Genomic DNA, 23,258 nt, shown 5'->3' with positions numbered 1-23,258 from the left:
GAGGCTGGTGGCTACATTAAGTTCTTTGAGTTTATTGTTTGTTTCTATTTTCGCGAACTCGGCTGGCCGTCTGGAAACATTCGCCAAATGCATCTGAAAAATATTTATCAAATCATTTGGATTGCCCGGTGCTTATTATTTTCTCTCTTCCTCCATCTTCCAATTCTCTTTTGTTTCTAAAACACTTGTTCCTTCTTGGGTTTCTCTCAAGATAATGGTTATCATTATGCCAATTCAGAACCAGATAATATTGCAAGGGCTATTCCCCTGGACTTGATGATCGGCATAGAAAGGGTATAGTATCATACTTCCTGTCTCGATCCTATCGAGACAATTCCCAAAGAGACAAGGATTCAAACAAATTTATGCCACCGAGTTTACTAGAATAGATATTTATGGACTTTATTTCATTGTGGTTGTTGACATAGATGTCAGGGTCAGGGTCGGCATATTCAACGAAAATAGAAAGAAACCCCCCTCCCCAACATAATTCATTGGCTTGCTTAACGTGCCTTTGGCCTCCTCCACATGTCCCATCTTTTGCCTGTGGGATATCTTGATAGCATTACTATTTGAACTCTCGACAACCCAGATGCTATCATATCACAGGTATCCAAGTCCGCCCCCACTAATAGCCTCAAGATCGGCCTTAATCTCCCACTCATTAGCGCCTACCCGGCCGGCGATTTCCATCTTACGTTGTTTGCTCAGGTCCAACCACTGACACAACAAATTTCCATCAACCATGCCTCTTCCGGCAGCGCCATCACTCTCGACCGCCCGAAAAGCCCGAGGGTTTAATCCGCACGGGTGCTCAAGCGTGTTTGTCAACTGAGACTGTAGAGCTGACAGTCGGCGATAAGAATCTTCCGATACAGATGTCACAATAGCCACAGATCCACTCTGAGTCGTAATGAGCACCTGGTGAAGTGCAATAGGTATATCGACGTTCATCTCATCTAGTTCAGGTATCTCATTCTCCGAAGAGACCATAGTGCGCGGTAATAGTGTCAATGTCGACGTAAAATGACCCATGTGAAATTTACTTCGACTCAGCAATCTGTCGCCATTCGAGGATCTCGGGTCTATTTGGGTCAGTTTAAAATCACAATTAACCCTGCTTTTTTAAACTTACCTTCCGGGTCATATTGCAGGACATGGAGATTACAGTCACTATCGGCAACCAAAACGAACAGCTTATTGCCATCGGGGAGAAAATCCGCAGCAATAACTTCGAGATATTCAGTGTCCTTTCCGAAGAGACTCATTTTATACGGTTCCTCCTGGGGACAAAAGCAGTTAGATGAATTGTTGTTGAATGAATGATAGGGTTTGGGAGCGTTGATTTTATTACCGAATAACCCGCAAACCAAAGCCCTTTGACAGCATCCCCGAAAATGCACAGCCCAGTACCCTTAAGCTCTTTGACCACATTGACATAACACTGCATGTCCATGAAAGCGACAGGCAGAAGACTGCCGTCTTCTTTCAAGCCTCTGACCATGCACTTTTGACCCTGAGCTACAACCAAAAAGCCTTGTCCACCGATTCCCGACAATGCTGTCACCGCACCTCTAACCAGCTCTTTTCCCATGAGCTTTAATTTGCGGTCCGTTTCTGGTTTCTCGGGATCCGGGACCACTTTGATAACCTCAAAAACATACACACATCCCCGCGATGGTATATCCTCACCCCGAGCAAATGAGGTTCCCACAACAATCATGTCCCTACGTTCATGCGTATTTTCAGAAACCTCGAGATTTATGTTTTTCAGTGCCATCACATGCTCAGCAGGCCCTAATGGGTAGCTTCTAGGACGTCAGTTGCACTTCAATACTTTCAAATGTTGTTTTGATCCATACCTATCAATGATAGACCATGTCCTCGGGCTGACAATTTTCAGCGAGCTCTGATCCACTTCAGGGAGGAACGAGATCACTAGAAATTTGTCAGCATTTATCCCAGTAAAAAGGGAGAGGGGGGGAAAGGTCTTAGACAAACCTTCACTGCGCCATTCGGGGTGTAGCTCGTCATCTTCAGGCAATTTGAAATCTTCCTTATAACTAGTCCCAAGAACATATGTTTCAGATGAAGAAGAGTAAGTAAGGTGGTCAATCTGCTCCCCAATATGAACTTTTCGCAAAGTCCATGGATATCCAAACTGAGTCCCGTGGGGCAATTGGCATATACGGATAATCTCCTAGAAGACCTGTTTAGTTGTGGAATACAGCAGGCGGTGGATATAGCAGTACCTTCGAATCCACATAAACAAAGCCTCGATCACATCCAAGACCAGCTGAATCAAGGCCGCTCAATCCCTGTACAGGTTCTCCCCTCAAGCGTATGACATGTGGAGAACTTGTCGACGTCTTGAAAATGAAGCTCGCCGAGTTTCCGGGCATGAATACGGTGCTGAGGCCCGAAATGTTAGGTAATATGCGCAGTGGCTTTGTTCGCTGTTCGCGAGACCTGGTCTCGCTGATGTTAGAAGAAACTCTTGGTAAATGGTGATTAGTCTCTCTTAAAAAAGATATAAACCCCCCATTTCCTGCCCTGGTTAAGAATGGCTTGTATACCACAAGGTCGTCACTTTCAGTTCGGAACTGTTTTTTTTTTTTTTTCATGGTTAGATGCTTAATGCTTAACGCCTCGCAGAGAATATGAATCACGCTGGAGAATGGAGGGTAGGGGCGAAGTTACAATTAGATAAGGCGAACTGCTCCATGAATCTCCAAGATTCGCGATAATAGCTTCCGTCAAAATCTCCCGCGTGGCTGATCGTTTTGGCTGTTCATTGGACAAAATAGGCTGCAAGCAATCGACACCTTCGATGACTGACAGTAACTTCTGGTCAGGTAATTCGAACATCTAACCATTTTCATAAGCTTTGGAGTCGCAAATTTCAAAGGTTCCTTGAGACTTACGAATAGCCTGCAGTCCGAGCTCAATAAGAACAAGAGTACAGTGCGGCGAGATGATTTTTCCGAGGCTGGATCAACCATGGAAAAGCACCCATTATGGTCATAGTATACGCAGGAAGAGAGCCATTTTTTAGTGGATATATCTTCACTGAGCACCACTTCATCAAGATCTCCTTTTTCATCAGCTTGAAGGAGCAGTAAAGTTGAATCGTCTCGAAGGATTGCGAGATAAGGATCCACGAAGCTCGCGGCCACGGCCATTCGTTCGTCGCTGGTGTCTTCGTCCCATACTGGATATATTTGGGCCAGTCCCAGTTCTAAATTTGTCAGGGGCTTTGCTGGATACAATATTCATACCGGTGACTCACCACTATCGTAGCTTCTGACCTCGTTCTTCAGAACTTGGACAACCCGGCTTCTACCTGCCAGTGTCCCAACGTCGATGGTAAAATCCTCGTTTGGGTTGAATTCAGGGGCCTTGAAAGGCTTCAGGGTTTGCCCATCCACCAAAAAGACTTCTGATTCTTCCCTATCCATATGCTTCAATTTCGAGGCTATCACATACTGACGGCATTCTTCCTTCTCCTTTTGTTCAGAAACATTGGATAAGGCACCCTTCCCATGAACAACAGAGGTTGCCCAGACACAGTCGACTGAATCAACTTTCATGGAGGTGATCACATGAGGGTCAATTTCACGTTTCATCACCACTAGACCGCCACTTGTATCGGAACCTTGAGAAGCTACTAGCTCCAGGCTGACAGAGGTATCCTCGAGGTGAGGTTTTTGGCTTGCGATACTTGCAAAGGAATTACCCAATGCTATGTCTCTGAGTGGGCCGATATTAGAGAGTGTGTCATTTACTCGAAAACTATACAATCGTAAAGTAGACGTTTCTGTAGATGAGCGATGACCTCCTGTTGGCATTTCAGACGCTGTAGAATAGAGATCATCTTCGTAAGCATCATCTTCGGTCTGGTCTTCGTCGGAAAGGTCGCTATGGTCATCTCCAATGTGTTTGGTTTGAGATCGGGACTTTCTGGTGTTCGACGGGGAAGAAGGGCAGTCTAAAAGTACTGAATCCGTATCCTCGCTCCCGAAGAATATTCTTCCATTGCCAAGGAAAGCCGAGCAGGAAGCAGCAGATTTCATGATGTTTCCACCAGCGTTTGCAGGGAGAGAGTGGACTGAGATGCCAGACACCGATCTCCCATCCAACTTAAAATCAACAAGAACCATGTGCCCAGTTGAAAGCACCAAAAGTAAGTCTCCATTATTATCGCCAAGCCGCTCAACAACACATCCTTCAAGGCGTAGGCCCAAATCCGATTGATCTGACATTGAAAAAGTCGAGACTTGTCTAGAAAACTCATTAACTCCAACCGCGTTTGTTTTGCCCGCTTGGTCAACATGCACAAGCTCGTTGGAGCCAATGAGTAGGGCACCTCCGACAGGAGGTGGAAGAGCTACCACTTTGAACAGATCGCTAGGTAGTCTAGAGACTGAGAGTAACGTCGTAGAGGCTCGCTGTTCCAAATCTAGGGTAAAAACGGCATAGAAAACAACATCCCTTCGTTCATGAAGAAGGGCATTGGAGGTCGCAACTTGCGAATACAAAATGCCAAATGTCGGCTCCCTATATTCATATAGAAAGGCAAGACTTATTGGGTGGAGTAGAGACGGATCCAATGCAGTCAATGGCAAGACAAAAGATGAGGCATACGGGGTTTGATGCGCCGTGCCATCCTTGGTTTTCTCCATATCAGCAACTTGATCAGCGTGCTTATCGCCATGATCAGAATCATAATCATCCATCACCAAATCATCTCCCGGTTGATGAAAAGGAAGAATGGCCAGGTTTCGTATTCCGAAATTGAAGACTGCGCATCTACTGCTTGGGTCCACGCTGAGGATGCTGCCACAGCTGCTCAAATCAGGTACCCAGGGGCTACGGGTCAAATCATCCCGCTCGTAATAATGGATGGAGATGGTGGAAATGCTATGACGCTCCTGATCCCACTCGATCAAGCTAAGTTTCGCATTTCGAAAAGCAAGTAAGATAGCCTCTCCGCCACACTTGGTGTTTAAAACCTTGACCCGGCTAAGACCACTTACTGTTCCAGGAAGAGTATATTCTCTCTCCAGGACCAGCTTCGTGATCTCTAATTGGTCTGGCGATGTCAACCGATTTTCGGTGATTCCGCCATCCGGTCGAGAAGTAATTGTGAGTAGAGAAAATATCTGAAGAAGAGATGTCCTAACAATCACCAGATTGTTGGCTGTTGCGGAGATGAACGGAACATTCAAAGCATGAGTTACCCCCGTGGGAGGCAACAACTCGGTATAACACTGCATTTGGGTATCACGATTTGAATTAGGTGATTTTTTTTTTTGACTCTCCCCGGAAACCCAGTTTCTTCAACTGACAAAAACAAGGGCAACCATTTCCCAAAAAAAAAAAATGAATGATAGGGGGAAAGAAAATAAACGGCTAATTAATGCCGAGATGAAAAGGTTTGACCTGGTGGAAATAAACAATCGAGAGGTCCACGGTCTTGCTCATCTGCCCATGGACGTCAGCCAAACGGAAGCCAACAACAAATCTAACACGTGACCCACCCTTGACACTCAGTCGTTCGATGATGTAATACGCTTCGAAAAGTTGACGATGGCTACTTGGGGATTTAAGACGTAATCAAGGGTTTCTTTTTGTCTCAGCATTATGCTTGGTTTCCATGGATAATTAATCATCTCTTTTATTCTTAGTGTTCGTTTCCCACCCATCCTTTTCCCGATCATACCACATACCAGGCAGTTAATTCTCTTGTCATACAGTAATTATTAGTTTGACCTGACCTGAGGTCTCATGTGAAACCGTTCTTTCAGCATGGCCCTTCTACAGACGTCCCTGATCTGGGTAGTCTATGCAATCGCAATAGTCATTTTGATTACAGTCGCCTCTGTTTTCATCTACATATACCAAACCCCTCGGGATCGTTCCCCATCTGTAACTTTGACCTGCATCTTTGCCATCACCACGTTTCTTGCAACTGTTCTCTTACTCCCAGTTGACATCGCCCTCGTATCATCCACAACTTCATCGGCATTAGGCCGGCGGAAGGATTGGGTTACCCAAAATGAAGTGGACAAGATCACGTTTTCCTTAACAGTTGCGTATTATTTCCTTTATTCTTTGGATGCCTTACTTTGTTTACTCGTGATTCCGTTTACCTATTTCTGGTGCGAAGAATATGACGAAGTTGCTGCCGAAACAAGAGAAGAAAGCGTCGGAAGTCGATTCTGGGGTGCTCTCAAATATACCATCTCGTTTGTTGCGATTGTGGTTGTGTTGTTCCTTGTTGGATTCTTTGTTCCTGTTTCCAACAAAGACAGCCAGCGTATGGATTATTTTAAAAAACTGTTGACTGAAAATCGTAAGTATTCCAGAATGCTGTTGGGTTCTCAATGACTCTCTTCACTCTACTGGGCCTAATCAGTTTTAATGCAGATGGCGAGCGTGCGCTAACATTTGCGCTGGGGCTGCTAACGACCATCGGGCTATGTCTATATGCCTTGTACACCTCTTGTGGTCTTGCCCTCCTTCCAATGAGTCTAATCAAGACGGCTCCTTCAGTTTCGAGTCCGACTTTGAAGGCGACTACAGTTACGCAACTTGAATCAAATCGCGAGCGGCAGCGCCAATTAGAAGGTCGTTGTGGAGGAAATCCAGAGCTTTTGCCTTCTAAAGACCGCAGGCAGTTAGACACTCTTGTCCGGGAGGAAAGGACTCTTATTCGGCGCCAACGCTTGGTTGAAGAGGCTCAAGGAAAAGGTCGAAGTTGGTTTGTGAAAGTGTGGCTCAAAATCGCCGCTGTCTTTCGGCCGTTCAAGCTCATAAGCGGTATTCTTTTGCTTCTTATTGTACTGGCAACGTGGATATCCATGCTGCTGACAGCAATCGACAAGGCTAAAAATTCTATTTGCAAGCATCGTTGTGGATATATACTTGGACACGTTAATGTTTTTAACCCCGCCAATTGGGTTTTCGTTCAATCTGCCAAGGTATTCCCAGTGGATTATGCTATTTTCACCCTTCTTGTGCTGCTGTTCTTTTGTAGCTCTGTTGTTGGCATAGCTGTTGTTGGCATTCGATTCTTGTGGATCAAAATTTTTCAAATCAGAAAAGGCCACACGTCTCCCCAAGCTCTCCTCTTAGCGACGGCTATGTTGATGTTGATTATACTGGCTTTGAATTACTCGGTATCCATGATCGTTGCACCCCAATACGCAACATTTGGACCGCAAACATTCTGCGATCGTGTTCCTGATTCTGTCAGTGAAAAACCTGACTGCTCAAACAACAGACACCTTATCAAACCATGTTCGGAGTTGGCAGACAACCCAGCGGCAAAACTAGTATGTACGCCAAGCATTTCTAGTACATTCCTCAATCGAGTGACGATGAATTTCCCGTTTTTCGGTATTGTATTCTTCTGGGCTCAGTTCGCTTTTCTTGGTAAGTTCATCCCAGCAGATGTTATGTGTGGTATTTAGATACCTAGAAACTTACATTCTATGCAAACAGGTGTATATATTGTTCTTTTCATCACTTCTCTTTTTCGCTCACCAAGATTGGATGAGCGGCAGCTTGACGAGGACGCCGAAGAAGCTGAGGAGGAAGGCTTGTTAGCAAGCACTGGGAGACGCTTCGATGCCACCTGGCAGGACATCACTGGCAGAATTGACATGCACAATGGTAGCTACACACCGCGAAACTGATGGGAGTGGGGCGTTTAACTCCTCCTTCTTTGCATACCTCTCCTTTTTTAATTGATTATGCTAGTACATTGCTACCCCTCGGTGGGTTTCTTTTCATATTCTGACGATAACTGCCGAAAAAAAATCGCACTTCATGTAAGAAGGATTAGGGAGTCAAGCATTCTATGGTTATTTTAAGTTAGGCTTATATAAAATGCACACTCATTCAAATGGGCATTCGCAAATCTACGATCAAACCTAAGCGTTTCAAGGAAATGAATACCCGTGCTATCCACTGGCCCTCCTGTAAATAAGTATGAACGGCGTGGCAGTCATGCTAGGCTATCCGAAAGATACTCTTCGTGACAGTAGTTCACCCAGATAGATCAATCTACTAAGGAGGTTCTAGGAAAAAGCCGTCTTTTAGGGCAATTTTCAAATCGACCAGCGTTAGCTCGACTAGTTTAGAAATTAATATAGATTTAAGCTGTACGCCGAGATTTTACGCCCAATCACAGTAGTAAAAGCAGGGTGTTCTTTCATGGCATTGATCCATCGGGCAAATAAGATAAGGAAAAGCAACCCCCACCAAAAGGTACCCAACATTGCATTCCCGCCGGATGCAATCAAGAGTTGGCACGGTTATTCAGCAATGAGAGGGCAGTCTGAAATGCTCTCACAACTTCGATATCTATGGAAAGGAAAAACATAGTCAGAAACGAGGTCTACCTGGGGTTGTTGAAGGTCTGTTAGCCGTACAATGCTTCCTCTTATTTTCTAATTCTTCCTCGGAGTTCTGCACATGTTGCATTTGCGTTTTGAACCTATACACCCAGTCAGTCGCTTTAAATCGTGTCTCAGGAACTTAATAGAGGGAATTGCAGGTCTGACCTTTTCAGGGCTCTACTCTCATCGCGATCAACAGTCGTTTGAGACCAAGCCATGAAGACCTAAGGCTGCGGTCAGAATGTGACTTTGGAAAAGGAGCACGTCTAGGATACCTCAAGCAGCTTTGCAGTTTGAGCTCGCAGGGTTTCTTCGGATCTGCCGTGATCTTCCATGGCAGTTGCGTACTTTTCCTGGAGTTGTTCCCAGTTGTAATCTCTCAGATCTTCGACGATCCGCGGCACATGTTCTAATTTGGCCGATTGGTAAATACTCTCCTCTTGGGGTACTCTGTACAGCTCATGATGAGAAGGTGGACTTTCACCGTGGTTTCTGCCAGCAGAATCCATAACTCATCTATCTGGTTGAGGCCTCCAACATTGGCTTTCCAAGCCCGACTTTGGTTCTTAAAAAGTCCGAGCAACTTAAGAGATCAAGTAGGATAAAATCGAGCAAATTGGGGCTGTCCAGACTTTGTTAGCAGGAGACATCACTGACAGTTAAGTAGATAGATAAAGATATACCTGGCTACGGAGGGCTACCCAAGGTAGTAGTAATACTGTAATAGGTTGTTGTGGCACTACCTAGCAGATCATGGATCATTGTCCCGTGATCGGCCAATCGGGACGCGACCGTGCCTTACGAGATGTTCCCAACTTCCCATATGGATGCAGCATGTCACGTTATCAGGTGACGTTCACCGCGGACGTCGAGAGCCTCTCACTCCTCCCCACGATGATCAAACAGAAAATGTTATTCTCAATACTCTTTTGTTTCTAGATATTGCTCGGTCAAGCCATGAGACATCACTGCTTCTATGACGTTTATCCCGTTGAGATACATGGTAACCGAGTCAGACAGGCAGTTTGACCTGCATTCAGCCAACCGCTGAAGGGCCATGGAATTGAAAACCCCACCTATCATTATAACTGAGAGAATCTTACATATTGTTTGAAATGAGTTGTCACATATGCTCTCGTTCTCCTGATCCGCGGCTGCCGTTTTATTGCCCAACATGTGCCCGCACTGAGCTCTACCAACTACGAATTGAAAATGCCAGGGTGCTATTAGAGAAGGAAAGTGCAGGGCAACAAATCGGGAATGCAGCGGCCTATGGGCATATCCAAGCAGCACACTTCAAACCAAGCAGTGTGCCATTGGGCCAAAAAGAACAAAATGATGATGATGCAACTACTAGACGTCGCTGGGCTATCCAAACTTTTACCAGCAGACAAGCGGAATCGTCCGCAAAGACAAGAGTGATGGCTGACAAGATTAAGATCTTGAGGTCTAAGATTAAGGACAAGCGCCTCGAAATATCCCAGCGGAAATTAACTCTCGCACGACGATATTCTGACGCCGAATCTGCGAGATATCAACTTGCAGAGCGGGAGACTGCATTGTTGACTGGGATTCAGAACAACATCAAAAGGACGGATCACCTTTGGCACTCATTGCATAACAAAACGGCCGAGTCTCGAATATTCCTCTGTCGGGAGGCTGCCAATATCTACGGCTTGCGGCAAAAAATCAGGAAAAAAGACGATGAACTAAAAGAGACCTTCCTAATCGGAGATGTGCCTGTCCTAGATTTGAGAGATATGAATGGAAAGTCATATTTACTTTTGTCCTGTTATTGCAGAATACTAATTTTGAATATAGGCTCTACACCAACTCAAATATCCACCTCTTTGTCCAACATTGCCTACCTCCTCGTACTGATATCACACTATTTGTCCCTGAGGCTTCCTGCGGAAATAACACTACCTCATAGAAACTACCCTACACCTACCATATATGCACCTTCTGGGTCTTACCTCTCACGGGAATTCGAATTGAGAGCTTCTCCTTTCCAGTCGTTGTCCTCAAGTCCAAGTGCATCTCGGGCAGGAGACTCACGCTCTTATTTTCCTCGGCCGCGGCCTCTTTGCATAGATAAAAATCTTCCTAAGCTGGCCAGGGAGGATTCTGGAACATATGCTCTCTTTCTAGAAGGGGTTACGCTGTTAGCTTGGAACGTTTCTTGGCTATGCCGAACCCAAGGATTGAATCTGGCATCAGATTCATGGGAAGAAGTTTGTGACATCGGGAAGAATATGTGGCAATTACTAGTCGCTCCTCCCGCACAAGCCTCGACTTTCATGAAAGCTTTTGCTGGCCGTGATATACAGTCAAAAATAAAGGCTGCCAAAGATCCCCCTAAAACCATCATCCAACGAACAAAATCATTTCCCATGTTAGGGCACTATTCACATGGCACTGTTCATTCATTCCTGGGAGCTTCGGAAGGTACAGACTTCATGCGAACGTGGAGACTGCCAACACCAACCAAGATCGTTGACAAGCTTAAATCAACATTATTGGGGGAAATGGCAAGTGCCGAATGGGAGTTATTGGAGAAAAGGGAGTGGGATGATGAAAGTCAGGAACCGCCTCCATCTCCTATTCGAGAAACATCCGAACTCGGACCGAATAATAATAATTCCAACCATACAACGATTACGAAAACAAGAGCGCCGGAACGTGATACTAGTCTCGGTCCGGAGGCTTTAAATGAGCGTACCAGTACTAGCCGACTGAAGGGAACCAGTGGTTGGACTAAGTTGAGAAGCAGATAGAGAATGGTCTACAAGAATTCAATACGTATAACATCAGTATTATGTGCAGACGGCAGCTCCATCTAATACTTGATATATCGAGCTCTTTCCATCACTTCTCTTTGCCTTTTCCACCAATATATTTGGAACTTCCCATGTCAGTATATCAGTTATTATCCCTCCCATGTTTTTTGGTTGTTTTAAGAAACTCTGGTGCTAGAAACTGGGGATATAGTAGCACGCGGATATTAAATTCCTATGGCAAGGCATTTGTATTGTCAACTGTATCTATGAGTCCTGGTTCCAAGATGTCCTTTCATGTATGTAGATCACAATTCGCGCCTAGGTTCAAACTTGGCGCAGCGTGAGATGGCACTGATTGATAAGATTGTTATCAACAACAATTTAACGCGTGTTCGGTTGGCTCATATTTGCTGCTTTTTCCCACCACATGCCTTCGATTTCGGGAGTTGAATACACCTATCTTAAAGCTCCTTATCTCTATTACAATCCAGTCACCGAATCCTAAGTCAATAATAGTGTTCGCCATTCAATCTGTTTTGACGACTTTCACGGCTGGCCGAGCCAACCGCAAGCTCCGTACGACACCTCGCCTTGGCCCAACTCCGCTGCTATTTGAAGCGTACCCCCTAGGTCATGGATGTTGCTCGAACCCACAATCATACAAATTTTAGCCGACGATGAACCTCCCTTTCGGAGGGCAAGAGACTTATATGGGGATTTCTGGTGAGTTCTTGGTTCCTAGCGTTCTATTGTCTAAATACCATAGGATTGCCATCAAGACTTGGGATTAGCAATACCAACCAGTCTGAGGACGTCACTCCTCTTATTTTTTTTTTTTCTTTTTTCTTTTGCAATTCCATTGACAACCCATACACAGCCTCCAGACGCAGCATTCCAACAATATCTGACATACCTGATACCATTCTGAGAGCCGAGCTTGCACGACGAAGTGAAATTCGAGACTCAGGTACTGGGAAAGCAGCATGTGGCTCAAGGGAGCGGGGTGCCTACAACACCCCAATACATGTGATGGCTCTATTTCTCATACTTGTCTTGAGCACATTAGGTAACCTGGACCCTCTGATAATGACTGGTTGGTTGGTTGCTAATCCGTATTATCTTGTAGCATGTTCATTCCCAGTTCTCGCCCGTCGATTTCCGCGCCTTCCAATACCACGCCATTTCCTCTTCATCTCAAGACATTTTGGAACTGGAGTACTGATCGCCACGGCCTTTGTGCACTTGCTTCCTACTGCGTTTGTCTCGCTGACGGATCCTTGTTTGCCTCGATTCTGGAGTGAAAGTTATCGTGCCATGGCGGGGTTTGTTGCCATGATCTCAGTTTTCGTTGTTGTTTGTGTAGAGATGTTTTTTGCCATGAAAGGAGCAAAGCATGTGCACGGGAGCGAGTACGACAATCTAATCAGCGACGTTGGGCGGGATTCTTCCAGTGAGTACCGGGATGAGAGGGCCAACTATTCAGAACTCGATAGGCAACACGAATTGGGCAATATTCCTCTTGAAAGAATGCGAGACGAAAACCACGTGAATATAATATCACAGGCATCTGGCTCCCTATCCAGAGTTTCTACAGATGAATCTTCCCAGCTACGCTTGAAAGACACCAGTACAGACAAAGAGGAGAACGACGACACCGACCTTGAGGGTTTAGACCCTTACACAGATAGAGGTTCTAATCATAATGAAGACCGGTCTCATCGCTCTCTGTCACATTCTCATGTTCGTCATCAATTACATCGACAGGCAGACCCCGCGCTGTCTCTTCAGAACCCACAGCGTCAGCTACTCCAGTGTCTTCTTCTGGAGGCCGGCATCCTTTTTCACAGCATTTTCATTGGAATGGCCCTCAGTGTTGCAACAGGGACATCGTTTGTGGTTCTTCTTGTCGCCATTTGCTTCCACCAGACTTTTGAAGGGTTTGCCCTCGGCTCACGTATAGCCTCACTAATCCCAGACCTTTTCTCGCCATCCTCCATGAAACCGTGGCTAATGTCACTTGCCTATGGCACTACTACCCCTATCGGACAAGCTATTGGGCTAGTTTTGCATAACCTCTATGATCCAGCAAGCACCACAGGTCTACTCATGGTTGGGATTACAAACGCAATTAGCAGTGGTCTTTTGCTTTTTGCAGGACTCGTAGAACTTCTTGCAGAAGATTTTCTCAGCGAGTCGAGCTACGAGACACTCAGGGGCCGGCGGCGCATCGAAGCTTGTATTGCGGTTGCAGGTGGTGCTGTGCTGATGGCTTTTGTCGGTGCTTTTGCCTAAGAATTTAGGACCTGATCGATGTCAGGAGCCCTGCTGCGCTTTGTCCCTTTTCAAACATGTATATATTGCTATTTGTGTTCACTCTGAAAAATGGCTTGGGGTTACTAATTTTATACCCCCAAATAAAGAAACATGGCTCGGGGTTGGGGAAATCTATGTATTGTCATTGGAGTTTACCGACTAGCTGGTCAGAATAATATACTACTACGTAGGTAGGTAGGTTTTATACTGGCTTTTCTAGTTAAAGCCAATCACTAATCATTCTTATTATCGCTGCCCCCTTCCCTTTTTTTTTAATCAAGAGGTAAGGTAGGTATGGGGATTCCGGAAAGGCGTGGCCGAAAGGAGATCTTTGTAGCTCGACCCATGGAAAAGCTCCCCGAAGACGAAATGCAAATAAGCATTGCATCACATCCATCCATGACGGTCGAAGAAGGACATCAATCAGATAGTAGCGCCATGCAGGAAATAATGGGACCTTACGACTCCTCCGCGGCCGGAGTATCCACAATGGCACAATCTGCTTGGTATGCTAGGCATGATAGAATGTACTGTGTATATTTAAGTATTCTTGTCCATCCGTCCATGCATGTAAATGAGGATGTGACGGCAGCCAACACTTTACAGGTAGATCATTATCCCACGACTAACTTGCTCAAATATATGTGGAAATTCTATAGTAATAGTAAAGATAATGGATTTCCTAAGAGCTAATGGCAAAAAGCTGGGAAAAGACCGCCTCGCATTCAGAGAAGCGATTCGACCACCAGCGCACTGGCACCGCCACCTCCGTTGCAAATTCCAACGCAACCAATCTTGCCATTCTTTGCCTTTAGGACACCAAGCAAAGTGGCTACGATACGAGCACCACTAGCGCCAATAGGATGACCAACAGCCACTGCACCACCATGAATATTGACCTTTTCTTCGGAAAGGCCAAGTAGCTTCATGTTAGCAAGAGCAACGACGCTAAATGCTTCATTGATTTCGAAAGCATCAACGGCATCTTGCGTCAGTCCCGCGTGGTTGAGAGCCTTGGGGATTGCGAGGGATGGTGTAGTTGTGAACTTGCTAGGCTGTTGAGCAGCATCTGCCCAGCCTCTGATCTTCGCAACAGGCTTAAGGTTAAGCTCCTTCAATTTGGCTTCTGAAACAAGAACGACAGCTGCGGCACCATCATTGAGAGGAGATGAGTTAGGAGCCGTCACGGTTCCCGAGCCAGGAACAAACGCCGGCTTGATGCCTCGAAGTTTATCAGGGTTGAGCTGTAAAAATACATATATCAGTCTGATAAGAACGGCATAGATAAACATAATATAATATTGTGGAGAGTTGTTCTCACATTCTTTGGTTCGTCGTCTTGCGACACAGTGACACCTGGCTTACCCCTAAACCCGGGGAGTTCGACAGGTGTGATTTCATCGTCAAAAAGACCGGCCTTCTGTGCAGCTTGGGCTTTTTCGTATGTGCGAATGGCGTAGTTATCTTGGTCCTCCCTAGTAAAGCCATGGTCCCGGGCGCACTCCTCGGCTTGCAACCCCATGAGTTCTTGTTTCCCTGCATCGGTCAATCCGTCCTTCATGATACCATCCACCAAGCTTTGGTGGCCATACTTGGCACCTGTGCGGAGGTTCGGGAGGTAGTGAGGAGCGTTCGACATAGATTCAGCTCCACCAGCCACGACAATGTCGGCATTTCCAGTCAAGATTGTCTGCGCTCCGAGGATGATTGCCTTCAGACCAGAGGCGCAAACCTTGTTAACGGTAGTGCAAACAGTCGACTCAGCCAGACCAGCACCAAGAGCACATTGTCTGGCAGGGTTTTGCCCAACACTGATTCGAGAATGATAAGCACATGCCCTGTTGGGTAGTCTTTGTAAATGTGTAGATACAGTACTTACTTGGCAGAGAGAACATTACCAAAAAAAACTTCTTCAACGTCCGAAGGGTTGATACCTTCAGCTTTACCAACAGCAGCTATGTCCCATCCTGTTAGAATAACCAGAAACCATCATTAGGCAGAGGGCGTCAGCACACCTTTGATGGCATGGGAACCGAGCTGTGGGGCAGTCAAGCTGGAAAGGGACCTGGAAGAGACCGACCTATTAGTATGGGTTCGAATTCAGAGGTACCATACAGCCTCACCCCAGAAAAGAGCCCACGGGAGTTCGGGCAGAAGAGACAATGTATACTGGAGGGAGCGAAGACATGGTGGGTGCCAGAGTCGCAGATTAGTTTACTTCGGAGGGGCAATGATGGGAGAAAAATATTTAGACGATTGTTGAAAAGAAACTCAGAAAGAAGAGTTCGATACAAAGTCTGCGGTATAAATTCCAGCGTGGCCTCAATGAATACCTGAGGATTCTTCAGAAACAGTGAAATGAACTGGGTCGAGCTGAAATAAATACTTCTTTAATGTACCGTAGTACAGTAAGCGCTATCGGAGCGGTGGGGTGTGATTACTGTTGGTGCGTAACAATGCCAAGCTTGGACCATTCGGCGACCCTGGTTCTTAGCAGCTTTCAGGCAAGGAAAAAAAGGAATGCGCAAGACTCGATAATCCGACTTACCATCCTCAACAACACAATGGATGATCTTTACGACGAGTATGCTATCCAGAAACTCCTTTTTTCCACAATAATCCGGAATTCTTATTGACTGTGCTCCTAGGTTTGGCAACTACATTGGGGAGGCCGCAGACTCGGACGAGGAAGTCCAGCATGATGAAGTAAAACCGCAAGCTTTTGCTTTCGACGAAGCATTTGAGGACGAGAACGAAGACGAGGATGATTTCAATGGTCAGCAACCAATGGAAACTGACGGTATATACTGCTTCGTTTTGAGGAGGTTGGGACTCGCCAGTGCTAACGTCTGCTACAGATGGTCCTTCCAACGCTGTCGTCCTACACGAAGACAAGCAGTATTACCCCAGCGCACAACAAGTATACGGTGAAGATGTCGAAACTCTGGTACAGGAGGAAGATGCACAGCCACTCTCCGAACCTATCATTGCTCCAGTACAGCAAAAGAAATTCGCGATCGAAGAAGTCGAGCTACCGCCTGTTTTTTACTCCCGGGAGTTCATGACAGATTTGCTTAATTTCCCTGATCAAACAAGGAATATTGCTCTTGTGGGGCATCTACACCATGGAAAAACAGCTTTCATGGATATGCTAGTCAAACAAACACACGATTTGAGCGAGCGTCTAGAAAAGCAAAGAGGCAGACGGAAGGAAGAACAACTTCGGTATACCGATGTCCACTTCATGGAAAGAGAGCGCGGCCTCTCAATCAAGTCGGCTCCCATGAGCTTGGTTCTACAGGGAACCAAGGAAAAATCTCATCTTTTTAACATTCTTGACACTCCAGGACATGTCAATTTCGTGGATGAGGTGGCTACCTCAGTACGGCTGGCCGATGGTGTGGTGCTCGTTGTTGATGTCGTCGAGGGTGTTCAGGCAAATACCGAACAAATCATCAAACATGCTATCCTAGAGGATCTTCCCTTGACCATGGTGGTTAACAAAATGGATAGGCTGATTCTAGAGCTCAAACTTCCGCCGAATGATGCATACTTTAAATTGAAGCACGTTATCGAAGAGGTCAACACTGTTATCGAGAATACTTTGCCCGGACAGGGTGAAAGAAGAAGACTTAGTCCAGAGAAGGGTAATGTCGCCTTCGCTTCTACTTCCATGGGCTGGTGTTTCACGCTACAATCTTTTGCTAAAATGTACGCTGAGACCTACCCTCAAATCGATACTGCCGATTTTGCTGTGCGCCTTTGGGGTGATATCTTTTTCAACCCAAGAAGCCGAAAATTTACACGAAAAGGTGTTGAGGAAAACTCCAAACGGACCTTTGTGAAGTTTGTTCTCGAGCCTATTTACAAACTTTATTCCCACACGATTAGTGAAAGTCCAGAAGACTTGAAGGATACGCTTGCAAGCGTTGGCATCAACTTGAAGCCTTCGCAGCTCAAGTCTGATGCAAAGGTCCTGCTTAACTTGGTCTGTGAACAATTTTTTGGTCCTGCAGCTGGGTTTGTGGATATGATCGTCCAGCATGTGCCCTCCCCGGTGGATGGAGCACCAAGGAGCTTGGAACGATACTATACTGGACCTCTCGACACCAAAGTAGCAGCTGCTATGGCTGCATGTGATTCAGATGGCCCACTTATTATCCATGTCACCAAACTTTTCAGTAGCCCAGATGCATCTAGCTTCCATGCACTTGGAAGGATTATGAGTGGAACGGCCCGGCCTGCTCAACAAGTACGAGTGCTAGGCGAAGGTTACACGCCCGATGATGAGGAAGACATGGTGCTTGCCACCATCTCTGATACATGGATTGCCGAGACCTGCTACAATATCCCGACCAGTGGTGTCCCTGCTGGGAACTGGGTGCTTCTGGGTGGTGTAGACAATTCCATTGTCAAGAGCGCAACTCTTGTGCCCCCAAAACTTGAAGACGATGAAGACGCATACATTTTCAAACCAGTTCGGCATATGACGGAGTCTGTTTTTAAAGTTGCTGTCGAGCCTGTCAATCCATCCGAATTACCAAAGATGCTGGATGGTCTGCGTAAGATCAACAAGAGCTATCCTCTTATCTCCACTAAGGTAGAGGAATCGGGTGAACATGTTGTTCTGGGAACAGGTGAACTTTATATGGACTGCGTGCTTCATGACCTCCGAAAACTATATTCAGAAATGGAAATCAAGGTTTCAGATCCCGTCACCCGCTTCTGTGAAACTGTCGTTGAGACATCTGCCATAATGTGCTATTCGATCACGCCAAACAAAAAGAACAAGATTACTATGATTGCAGAACCTTTGGATGATGGTATCGCGGAAGACATTGAGAGCGGCAAAGTCAACATCAAGGATCCAATTCGAAGAGTCGCGCGGTTCTTTGAAGAAAGGTACGACTGGGATAAACTTGCCGCCAGAAGTATCTGGGCTTTCGGACCAGACGAAATGGGACCCAATGTCTTACAGGACGATACGTTACCGTCCCAGGTGGATAAGAAGCTTCTTGGGACTGTTAGAGACTCTATTACACAAGGCTTCAGTTGGGGCACAAGGGAAGGTCCTCTTTGTGAAGAGCGTAAGTTCACATTCTCCTTTAATCTATATACAACACCAATACAGCCAACAACCATTCTAAACCAATATGCATTGATGCTAATCGACCTCTCAGCGATTCGAAATACGAAATTCAGGCTCACAGACGTTTCCCTTGCTGACCAAGCCATTTACCGAGGAGGGGGGCAGATCATTCCAACCTCCCGACGTGCCATTTATTCATCTTTTTTGATGGCATCTCCGCGCCTGATGGAGCCAATTTATTCGTGTACAATGACGGGCCCCGCAGATGCAGTTGCATCGGTTTACACTGTTCTTTCCCGCAGAAGGGGGCATGTTCTTTCCGATGGGCCAATCGCAGGGACACCACTTTACTCCGTCCGTGGTTTAATTCCAGTGATAGATTCATTCGGGTTCGAGACCGATCTTCGAATTCATACACAGGGCCAAGCCGCTATCAATCTCGTATTTGATAAATGGAGTGTTGTCCCTGGTGATCCATTGGATCGTGAAATCAAGCTAAAGCCGTTAGAGACGGCACCGGCAATGGCCACAGCTCGGGATTTTGTGTTGAAGACGAGGCGGCGGAAGGGCTTGGCGGAAGATGTCACTGTCAGCAAATTTCTGGAGCCGGAGCTTTGGAAAGGTCTGAAGGAGAGCGGCGTTTTGGATTCATAATTGAACATGAAGCCTGAGTGAGAAAATCTGGCTCATCATGATCCTAGGTTTCCATGTACTTGTAGGGTTATATTCAAAAAATTATTGCGTACACACGTAACAGTATACGATGTATCATCACCAAGATTGCGTCATCAAGTGGCATGTTGAACGGAGCAACACACTATATCGTCGCTAGCATGAGTGACAGATTTTGTGAAAACCAAAGGCGTCTCAGTAATCATTGACAGGTTTCTAGCATCTTCGCAATAACACCCATCAGTGTTCCATTTTCCAATGCAGCAGCCACTCTTTCTTTGTCGGCTAGCTGTTTATTCACTTCATCGGCAGTGCTATGTGTCCCTTCCTTGATTCGAACATCGACGCGGAATCGTGGTGGAAGCGATTGTTCAAGGCGAACACGAACACCAAGGCCTATTACGGTGGCAAGGCTACAGTGTGTTATGGTGGGAGTTATGAGAACGGTTACGGTTCGTAAAGGCGAATCCGGTACGTTTGGGAGAGTCGGTTTAATAAGGATATCTGGTAGTGAAACGACAGCTAGAGACCCCAAGGAAATCGGGTGCTCTGGGTCAGAGATGGTAGATATAAGATCTAGAAGCTGGTTAGAGAACTGAGACCCCCCCCCCCAAGGCATAGAGACTTGAAGTAACTTACCATAAATTTCTTGTTCATCGATCGGTTCTTCCATCAGTTCATCTTCGCTGTCAGATTCGGCTGGAGAATATGGACTAGTAGAGAAGGGGTCGTCTGTATTCGCAAGCGATGGAATGGCAGAGGTAAAGATTCCATAGGCACCGGGTTTGTGGGATACTGCGGTATGCAACCGTGTAGGCAGATCGGCAGCATTCAGGATGGTGGGATTGGAGTTTTGCATTTCTGATGCCATATTGAAGGGTGTCTAATATAGATCAGTTGGAGATTGGGAAGGTGGAATTTATGTTCTCGATGCTCTTGAAACCTTTGAGGGGTGGCGGGGCTAGTTAGTAAGTTCAAGCAATGGTGAATTCCAGCATATCATGTGACCTATATTAAATCTTTAGTCATTGCTAGGTGGGGGAAAGAAAAAAGGAGAAAGAGGATAGGAGCAAAGGAACATGTAAGACCATGTGAAGATGAAGCGCTGCCCTTGCTTTCAATCTTAGTTATATGTTCTACGAGTACAGTAACAGATATTAGATTGCCACGCATGGCACACACATAATACTCAGTAGTCTGAGGGTATCTGACAAGTATCATCGATCGTCTCATGTGTATTATTACGGAGTACATTGTTTTTTCACGCAAAGTATCTAATTCTATCATATTATTCATTTTAAACGCCACGGGCTCATCTACATTACTTGAATATTTTCTGTAAATCCATTGATCTCAAGTGCTCCGAACTTACTATCTACTACCCGACATTACTACCCCATGATGTTACTTATTTTTATTAGCGTTGAAAAAAGACATCATCCTACAGCAAAAAATATGGCCATACCCCTGCCAAGCCTCTGGCCTTTTGTCAGATACTAGCAAATTTACTCCGTACATACATACAAGCACCCGTACCTACATGGATAATGGAAGGTAAGGTAGGTTATTTTTAAATGATCACCATTCATAGTTATTTTCAGGTTAGAGTGTCAGGAGAAAATCAACATAATAATAATATTATTTGCATGGATATATCCACTAAGGTATACAATATCCTACAGCAACAGGCATTGGTGAGAATCAGAGAGAGTGATGGTCAAACAGTACTTAGGCATATTATTAAATCAGAAGATAGACCACCAAAATGAGTATATTTACTTCATATATTAGGTATATACATAGTATAATCAGGACTATGGAAATAGTTAGATTGATTATTCCTTAGTCAGATTACAACATGATTGCTTGGAGCATTCATGATGGTGATAAACTAGTTAATAGACTAGCCAGCATTTAGTCACAGTTCTACCAGGGTTTGTAACCATGGCATGTTTCCAAATGAACTAATTTAATAAAGGAGTTTATAGTACACCTTAAGGTAGACTTAACATCTTGGGATAGTACCTTACCTAGTGGGATTTTGTATTTTTCTTCATGAATAGATATTTAGGGGTACAGACCAAACTGTGTCACTCACTCTGTACATGGAGCATAGGTAGATAATGAAATAACACGTGAGAAGCTTAGAACCCACAAAACTGGAATTCCTTCAGGAGGTCTGCATAAGGAGTACATACCTACCTGGGTAGAGGACGGGGTTTTCACTCGCGTCTTGCAGGCCATTCTCTGTTCATTTAAAGAAGTATTCAATAGAATAACATGCATCTCCTGTCTTCTCGCTCTGACCCAAGTTGGAAATAAATGAAAGAGAAAGGGGATGCAAGGCTAGTTCTATACATGAATACCCTCTTACTCAGTCCCATTCCTCCACCCTGCTCTTCCTTGTAAGGTTGACTTTTGATTGACCCCTCAACTGTATAAAAGTAAGTACATAGTGGACGCTACTATGATTCATACCATTGTGCCTTAATTTCTAATAATGCCTGCAGCCCCCAGGACTGATGGTCAGATCTGCCCATACTAGATGAATTGTGGACCAGTCCTGATTTTAAGATTCTTAAAAAATAGCCGTCTACTGTATCTATGGATGTACATCGTTAGGTACTACCTAGGTACCATCATCGCCTTCTCTTGGGATCGTCCCTCCACGAGAAGTTCCCCATAAAACTGGCGGGCTTGCAGGCGCTATTAGGGCGCTACTGGGCAAACTACGGCAAAATCCCAGGGCCCCTCAACTTCCGAGGCTAATACTACCTTGCAACCAACCTTTTACCTATCTTGCCTAGGTCGAGTACTGGGCGACCTTGTTACTTTTCTCACGCGCCCACTTCTGTCTGCTCTTTGGACTTTGGAGATTCGACCTGGTGGTGTGTCCCGCACTTTTTCGGTCTCCGCCCGCCACTCATTACTCTCCATCATTATTATTTGACCGAACACACTACACCAGACCACCCAACAGAGTACCGAGAGTACTGAACACCCACAAAGGGCAGACCGTGTTCAGCCTCCAGAGAACCATGAACTAGAGTGGCATCATCTTCCGCATGCCTCTTCAGGCTTATTGTACGGACCATCCTTCTCATCCCCATTTCGCGATTGATTGTCGCATTGGTGGGCTCCTGCTTCCCCTGTCGTTCATATCTCTATCGTTGCTCTACCCCGTCTCCTTGTCTTTTCATATCTAGGTCGCTTTGGGCTTTGGGGATCTATCGCTCGCCTCTACAATTTCTCCCGATCCTTGTCTAGATGGAGCCTGCCAATTGATATGCAATGCGCCAGCTCCGTTCAGTTTTTTTGTTTTTTCAATCAGAAGTCATCAAACAATATTAATAATGAGATGCTGATGGTGTGCAACCACAATGCAGGCTGGAGACGTTCCCATTTCTCCTTGATTTGAAGGTACCATTGATCACCTTCCATGTCTCTTCCCTACATCCCGTTTCATCTTATCCCCCCCTCCCCACCCTTCCGTCCCTCAGTGTTGAAGAATTCGAGTGGTTGTATGGCAATATCATTTAAAGGGCCAGATCATATTGCACTGCCATCATTACCGACAAAAAAAAAAAAAAAAAAACAAAGAAAGAAAGATGCCATGATATCTAATCAACTCTCCCCCACATCTTATGCCTTTTGTTTTTTTTTCTTATTCCTGCTATTTAGATGGATAGTGACTGATTAAATCATAATTTGTAGTGTCGAGATACATCGCTTTCTTGATTCCTTCCAACTTCCAGTGGATGGTCTCTATGCGCTCCCTTCTCGATTTTATAACCTTCCACCTGACCAAGACCATACAGGCTTTCCGTATACGATAGTCACGCCGAGGCCTCGAGACGCAACTGGTCTTTTGGTGGAAATCGCCCCCCTTTCTTGCCTTATTTCTACGTAACTTGTGTGTCAGTTTCATTGTAGCAACTGCATTGAGTTGCTGAAGCAAGACGCCACCAACGACCGACCCGTACCTTCTACCCCGAGATC

At 45.5% G+C, this 23,258-nt stretch overlaps 9 protein-coding genes across 9 annotated transcripts; 4 read left to right on the top strand and 5 right to left on the bottom strand.

Annotated features, from left to right (window-relative positions):
* Positions 1-414: 414 nt before the first annotated feature.
* On the bottom strand, positions 415-5,647 carry ASPWEDRAFT_43800 (cleavage/polyadenylation factor CFT1). Its single transcript, XM_040836111.1, has 9 exons — positions 3,290-5,647; positions 2,925-3,238; positions 2,701-2,868; positions 2,253-2,603; positions 2,002-2,200; positions 1,863-1,938; positions 1,355-1,808; positions 1,136-1,283; positions 415-1,085 (listed from the first exon to the last, which is right to left on the bottom strand). The coding sequence occupies exons 1-9, from the start codon at positions 5,274-5,276 to the stop codon at positions 604-606; spliced, it is 4,179 nt and encodes a 1,392-aa protein (XP_040685488.1). The 5' UTR covers positions 5,277-5,647; the 3' UTR covers positions 415-603.
* Positions 5,648-5,808: 161 nt separating this feature from the next.
* Positions 5,809-7,700, top strand: ASPWEDRAFT_117975 (putative LMBR1 domain protein; the record flags this gene model as incomplete). The annotated part of the gene is made up of 3 exons (XM_040828784.1): positions 5,809-6,355; positions 6,430-7,437; positions 7,507-7,700. 3 exons carry the CDS (start codon positions 5,809-5,811, stop codon positions 7,698-7,700), a joined length of 1,749 nt encoding a protein of 582 aa, XP_040685487.1.
* A 470-nt stretch (positions 7,701-8,170) lies between these two features.
* ASPWEDRAFT_43798 (uncharacterized protein) lies at positions 8,171-8,967 on the bottom strand. Its single transcript, XM_040836110.1, has 4 exons — positions 8,681-8,967; positions 8,571-8,629; positions 8,439-8,503; positions 8,171-8,370 (listed from the first exon to the last, which is right to left on the bottom strand). Exons 1-4 carry the CDS (start codon positions 8,912-8,914, stop codon positions 8,306-8,308), a joined length of 423 nt encoding a protein of 140 aa, XP_040685486.1. The 5' UTR covers positions 8,915-8,967; the 3' UTR covers positions 8,171-8,305.
* Positions 8,968-9,520: 553 nt separating this feature from the next.
* On the top strand, positions 9,521-11,182 carry ASPWEDRAFT_118150 (Atg14 domain-containing protein; the record flags this gene model as incomplete). Its single annotated transcript, XM_040828796.1, has 1 exon — positions 9,521-11,182. One exon carries the CDS (start codon positions 9,521-9,523, stop codon positions 11,180-11,182), a length of 1,662 nt encoding a protein of 553 aa, XP_040685485.1.
* A 340-nt stretch (positions 11,183-11,522) lies between these two features.
* Positions 11,523-13,635, top strand: ASPWEDRAFT_637357 (putative ZIP family zinc transporter). Its single transcript, XM_040838708.1, has 3 exons — positions 11,523-11,908; positions 11,952-12,251; positions 12,312-13,635. Exons 1-3 carry the CDS (start codon positions 11,863-11,865, stop codon positions 13,475-13,477), a joined length of 1,512 nt encoding a protein of 503 aa, XP_040685484.1. The 5' UTR covers positions 11,523-11,862; the 3' UTR covers positions 13,478-13,635.
* A 588-nt stretch (positions 13,636-14,223) lies between these two features.
* Positions 14,224-15,686, bottom strand: erg10B (acetyl-CoA C-acetyltransferase; the record flags this gene model as incomplete). The annotated part of the gene is made up of 5 exons (XM_040828727.1): positions 14,224-14,742; positions 14,820-15,309; positions 15,378-15,453; positions 15,514-15,563; positions 15,622-15,686. 5 exons carry the CDS (start codon positions 15,684-15,686, stop codon positions 14,224-14,226), a joined length of 1,200 nt encoding a protein of 399 aa, XP_040685483.1.
* Positions 15,687-16,062: 376 nt separating this feature from the next.
* Positions 16,063-19,241, top strand: ASPWEDRAFT_117739 (116 kDa U5 small nuclear ribonucleoprotein component; the record flags this gene model as incomplete). The annotated part of the gene is made up of 4 exons (XM_040828764.1): positions 16,063-16,082; positions 16,147-16,298; positions 16,357-18,585; positions 18,679-19,241. 4 exons carry the CDS (start codon positions 16,063-16,065, stop codon positions 19,239-19,241), a joined length of 2,964 nt encoding a protein of 987 aa, XP_040685482.1.
* Positions 19,242-19,461: 220 nt separating this feature from the next.
* Positions 19,462-20,130, bottom strand: ASPWEDRAFT_30777 (iron-sulfur cluster assembly protein CIA2; the record flags this gene model as incomplete). The annotated part of the gene is made up of 2 exons (XM_040833460.1): positions 19,462-19,835; positions 19,899-20,130. The coding sequence occupies 2 exons, from the start codon at positions 20,128-20,130 to the stop codon at positions 19,462-19,464; spliced, it is 606 nt and encodes a 201-aa protein (XP_040685481.1).
* Positions 20,131-21,465: 1,335 nt separating this feature from the next.
* ASPWEDRAFT_43792 (uncharacterized protein) lies at positions 21,466-21,904 on the bottom strand. The gene is made up of 3 exons (XM_040836109.1): positions 21,849-21,904; positions 21,770-21,784; positions 21,466-21,703 (listed from the first exon to the last, which is right to left on the bottom strand). Exons 1-3 carry the CDS (start codon positions 21,873-21,875, stop codon positions 21,527-21,529), a joined length of 219 nt encoding a protein of 72 aa, XP_040685480.1. The 5' UTR covers positions 21,876-21,904; the 3' UTR covers positions 21,466-21,526.
* Between the last annotated feature and the right edge of the window lie 1,354 nt (positions 21,905-23,258).

This window comes from Aspergillus wentii, assembly GCF_001890725.1.
Source record: "Aspergillus wentii DTO 134E9 unplaced genomic scaffold ASPWEscaffold_7, whole genome shotgun sequence".
Taxonomy (NCBI): domain Eukaryota; kingdom Fungi; phylum Ascomycota; class Eurotiomycetes; order Eurotiales; family Aspergillaceae; genus Aspergillus; species Aspergillus wentii.
The sequence above is the reverse complement of the archived record's forward strand: the minus strand, read 5'-3'. Positions and strand labels throughout refer to the sequence as shown.

What these genes read in the sequence shown, in the direction of transcription:
- ASPWEDRAFT_43792 (XM_040836109.1), bottom strand. Translation starts at nt 21,875, where the DNA reads ATGTACATCCATAGATACAGTAGACGG.
- ASPWEDRAFT_43798 (XM_040836110.1), bottom strand. Translation starts at nt 8,914, where the DNA reads ATGGATTCTGCTGGCAGAAACCACGGTGAAAGTCCACCTTCTCATCAT. An exon ending in AAACTGCAAAGCTGCTTGAG is followed by an intron (nt 8,630 to 8,680) that starts GTATCCTAGACG and finishes CCGCAGCCTTAG; the next exon opens with GTCTTCATGGCTTGGTCTCA. An exon ending in AGAAAATAAGAGGAAGCATT is followed by an intron (nt 8,371 to 8,438) that starts GTACGGCTAACA and finishes TCCTTTCCATAG; the next exon opens with ATATCGAAGTTGTGAGAGCA.
- ASPWEDRAFT_637357 (XM_040838708.1), top strand. Translation starts at nt 11,863, where the DNA reads ATGAACCTCCCTTTCGGAGGGCAAGAGACTTATATGGGGATTTCTG. An exon ending in GACTTATATGGGGATTTCTG is followed by an intron (nt 11,909 to 11,951) that starts GTGAGTTCTTGG and finishes TAAATACCATAG; the next exon opens with GATTGCCATCAAGACTTGGG. An exon ending in ACTTGTCTTGAGCACATTAG is followed by an intron (nt 12,252 to 12,311) that starts GTAACCTGGACC and finishes ATTATCTTGTAG; the next exon opens with CATGTTCATTCCCAGTTCTC.
- ASPWEDRAFT_43800 (XM_040836111.1), bottom strand. Translation starts at nt 5,276, where the DNA reads ATGCAGTGTTATACCGAGTTGTTGCCTCCCACGGGGGTAACTCATGCT. An exon ending in CCCCGAATGGCGCAGTGAAG is followed by an intron (nt 1,939 to 2,001) that starts GTTTGTCTAAGA and finishes ACAAATTTCTAG; the next exon opens with TGATCTCGTTCCTCCCTGAA. An exon ending in TTTGGTTTGCGGGTTATTCG is followed by an intron (nt 1,284 to 1,354) that starts GTAATAAAATCA and finishes TTTTGTCCCCAG; the next exon opens with GAGGAACCGTATAAAATGAG.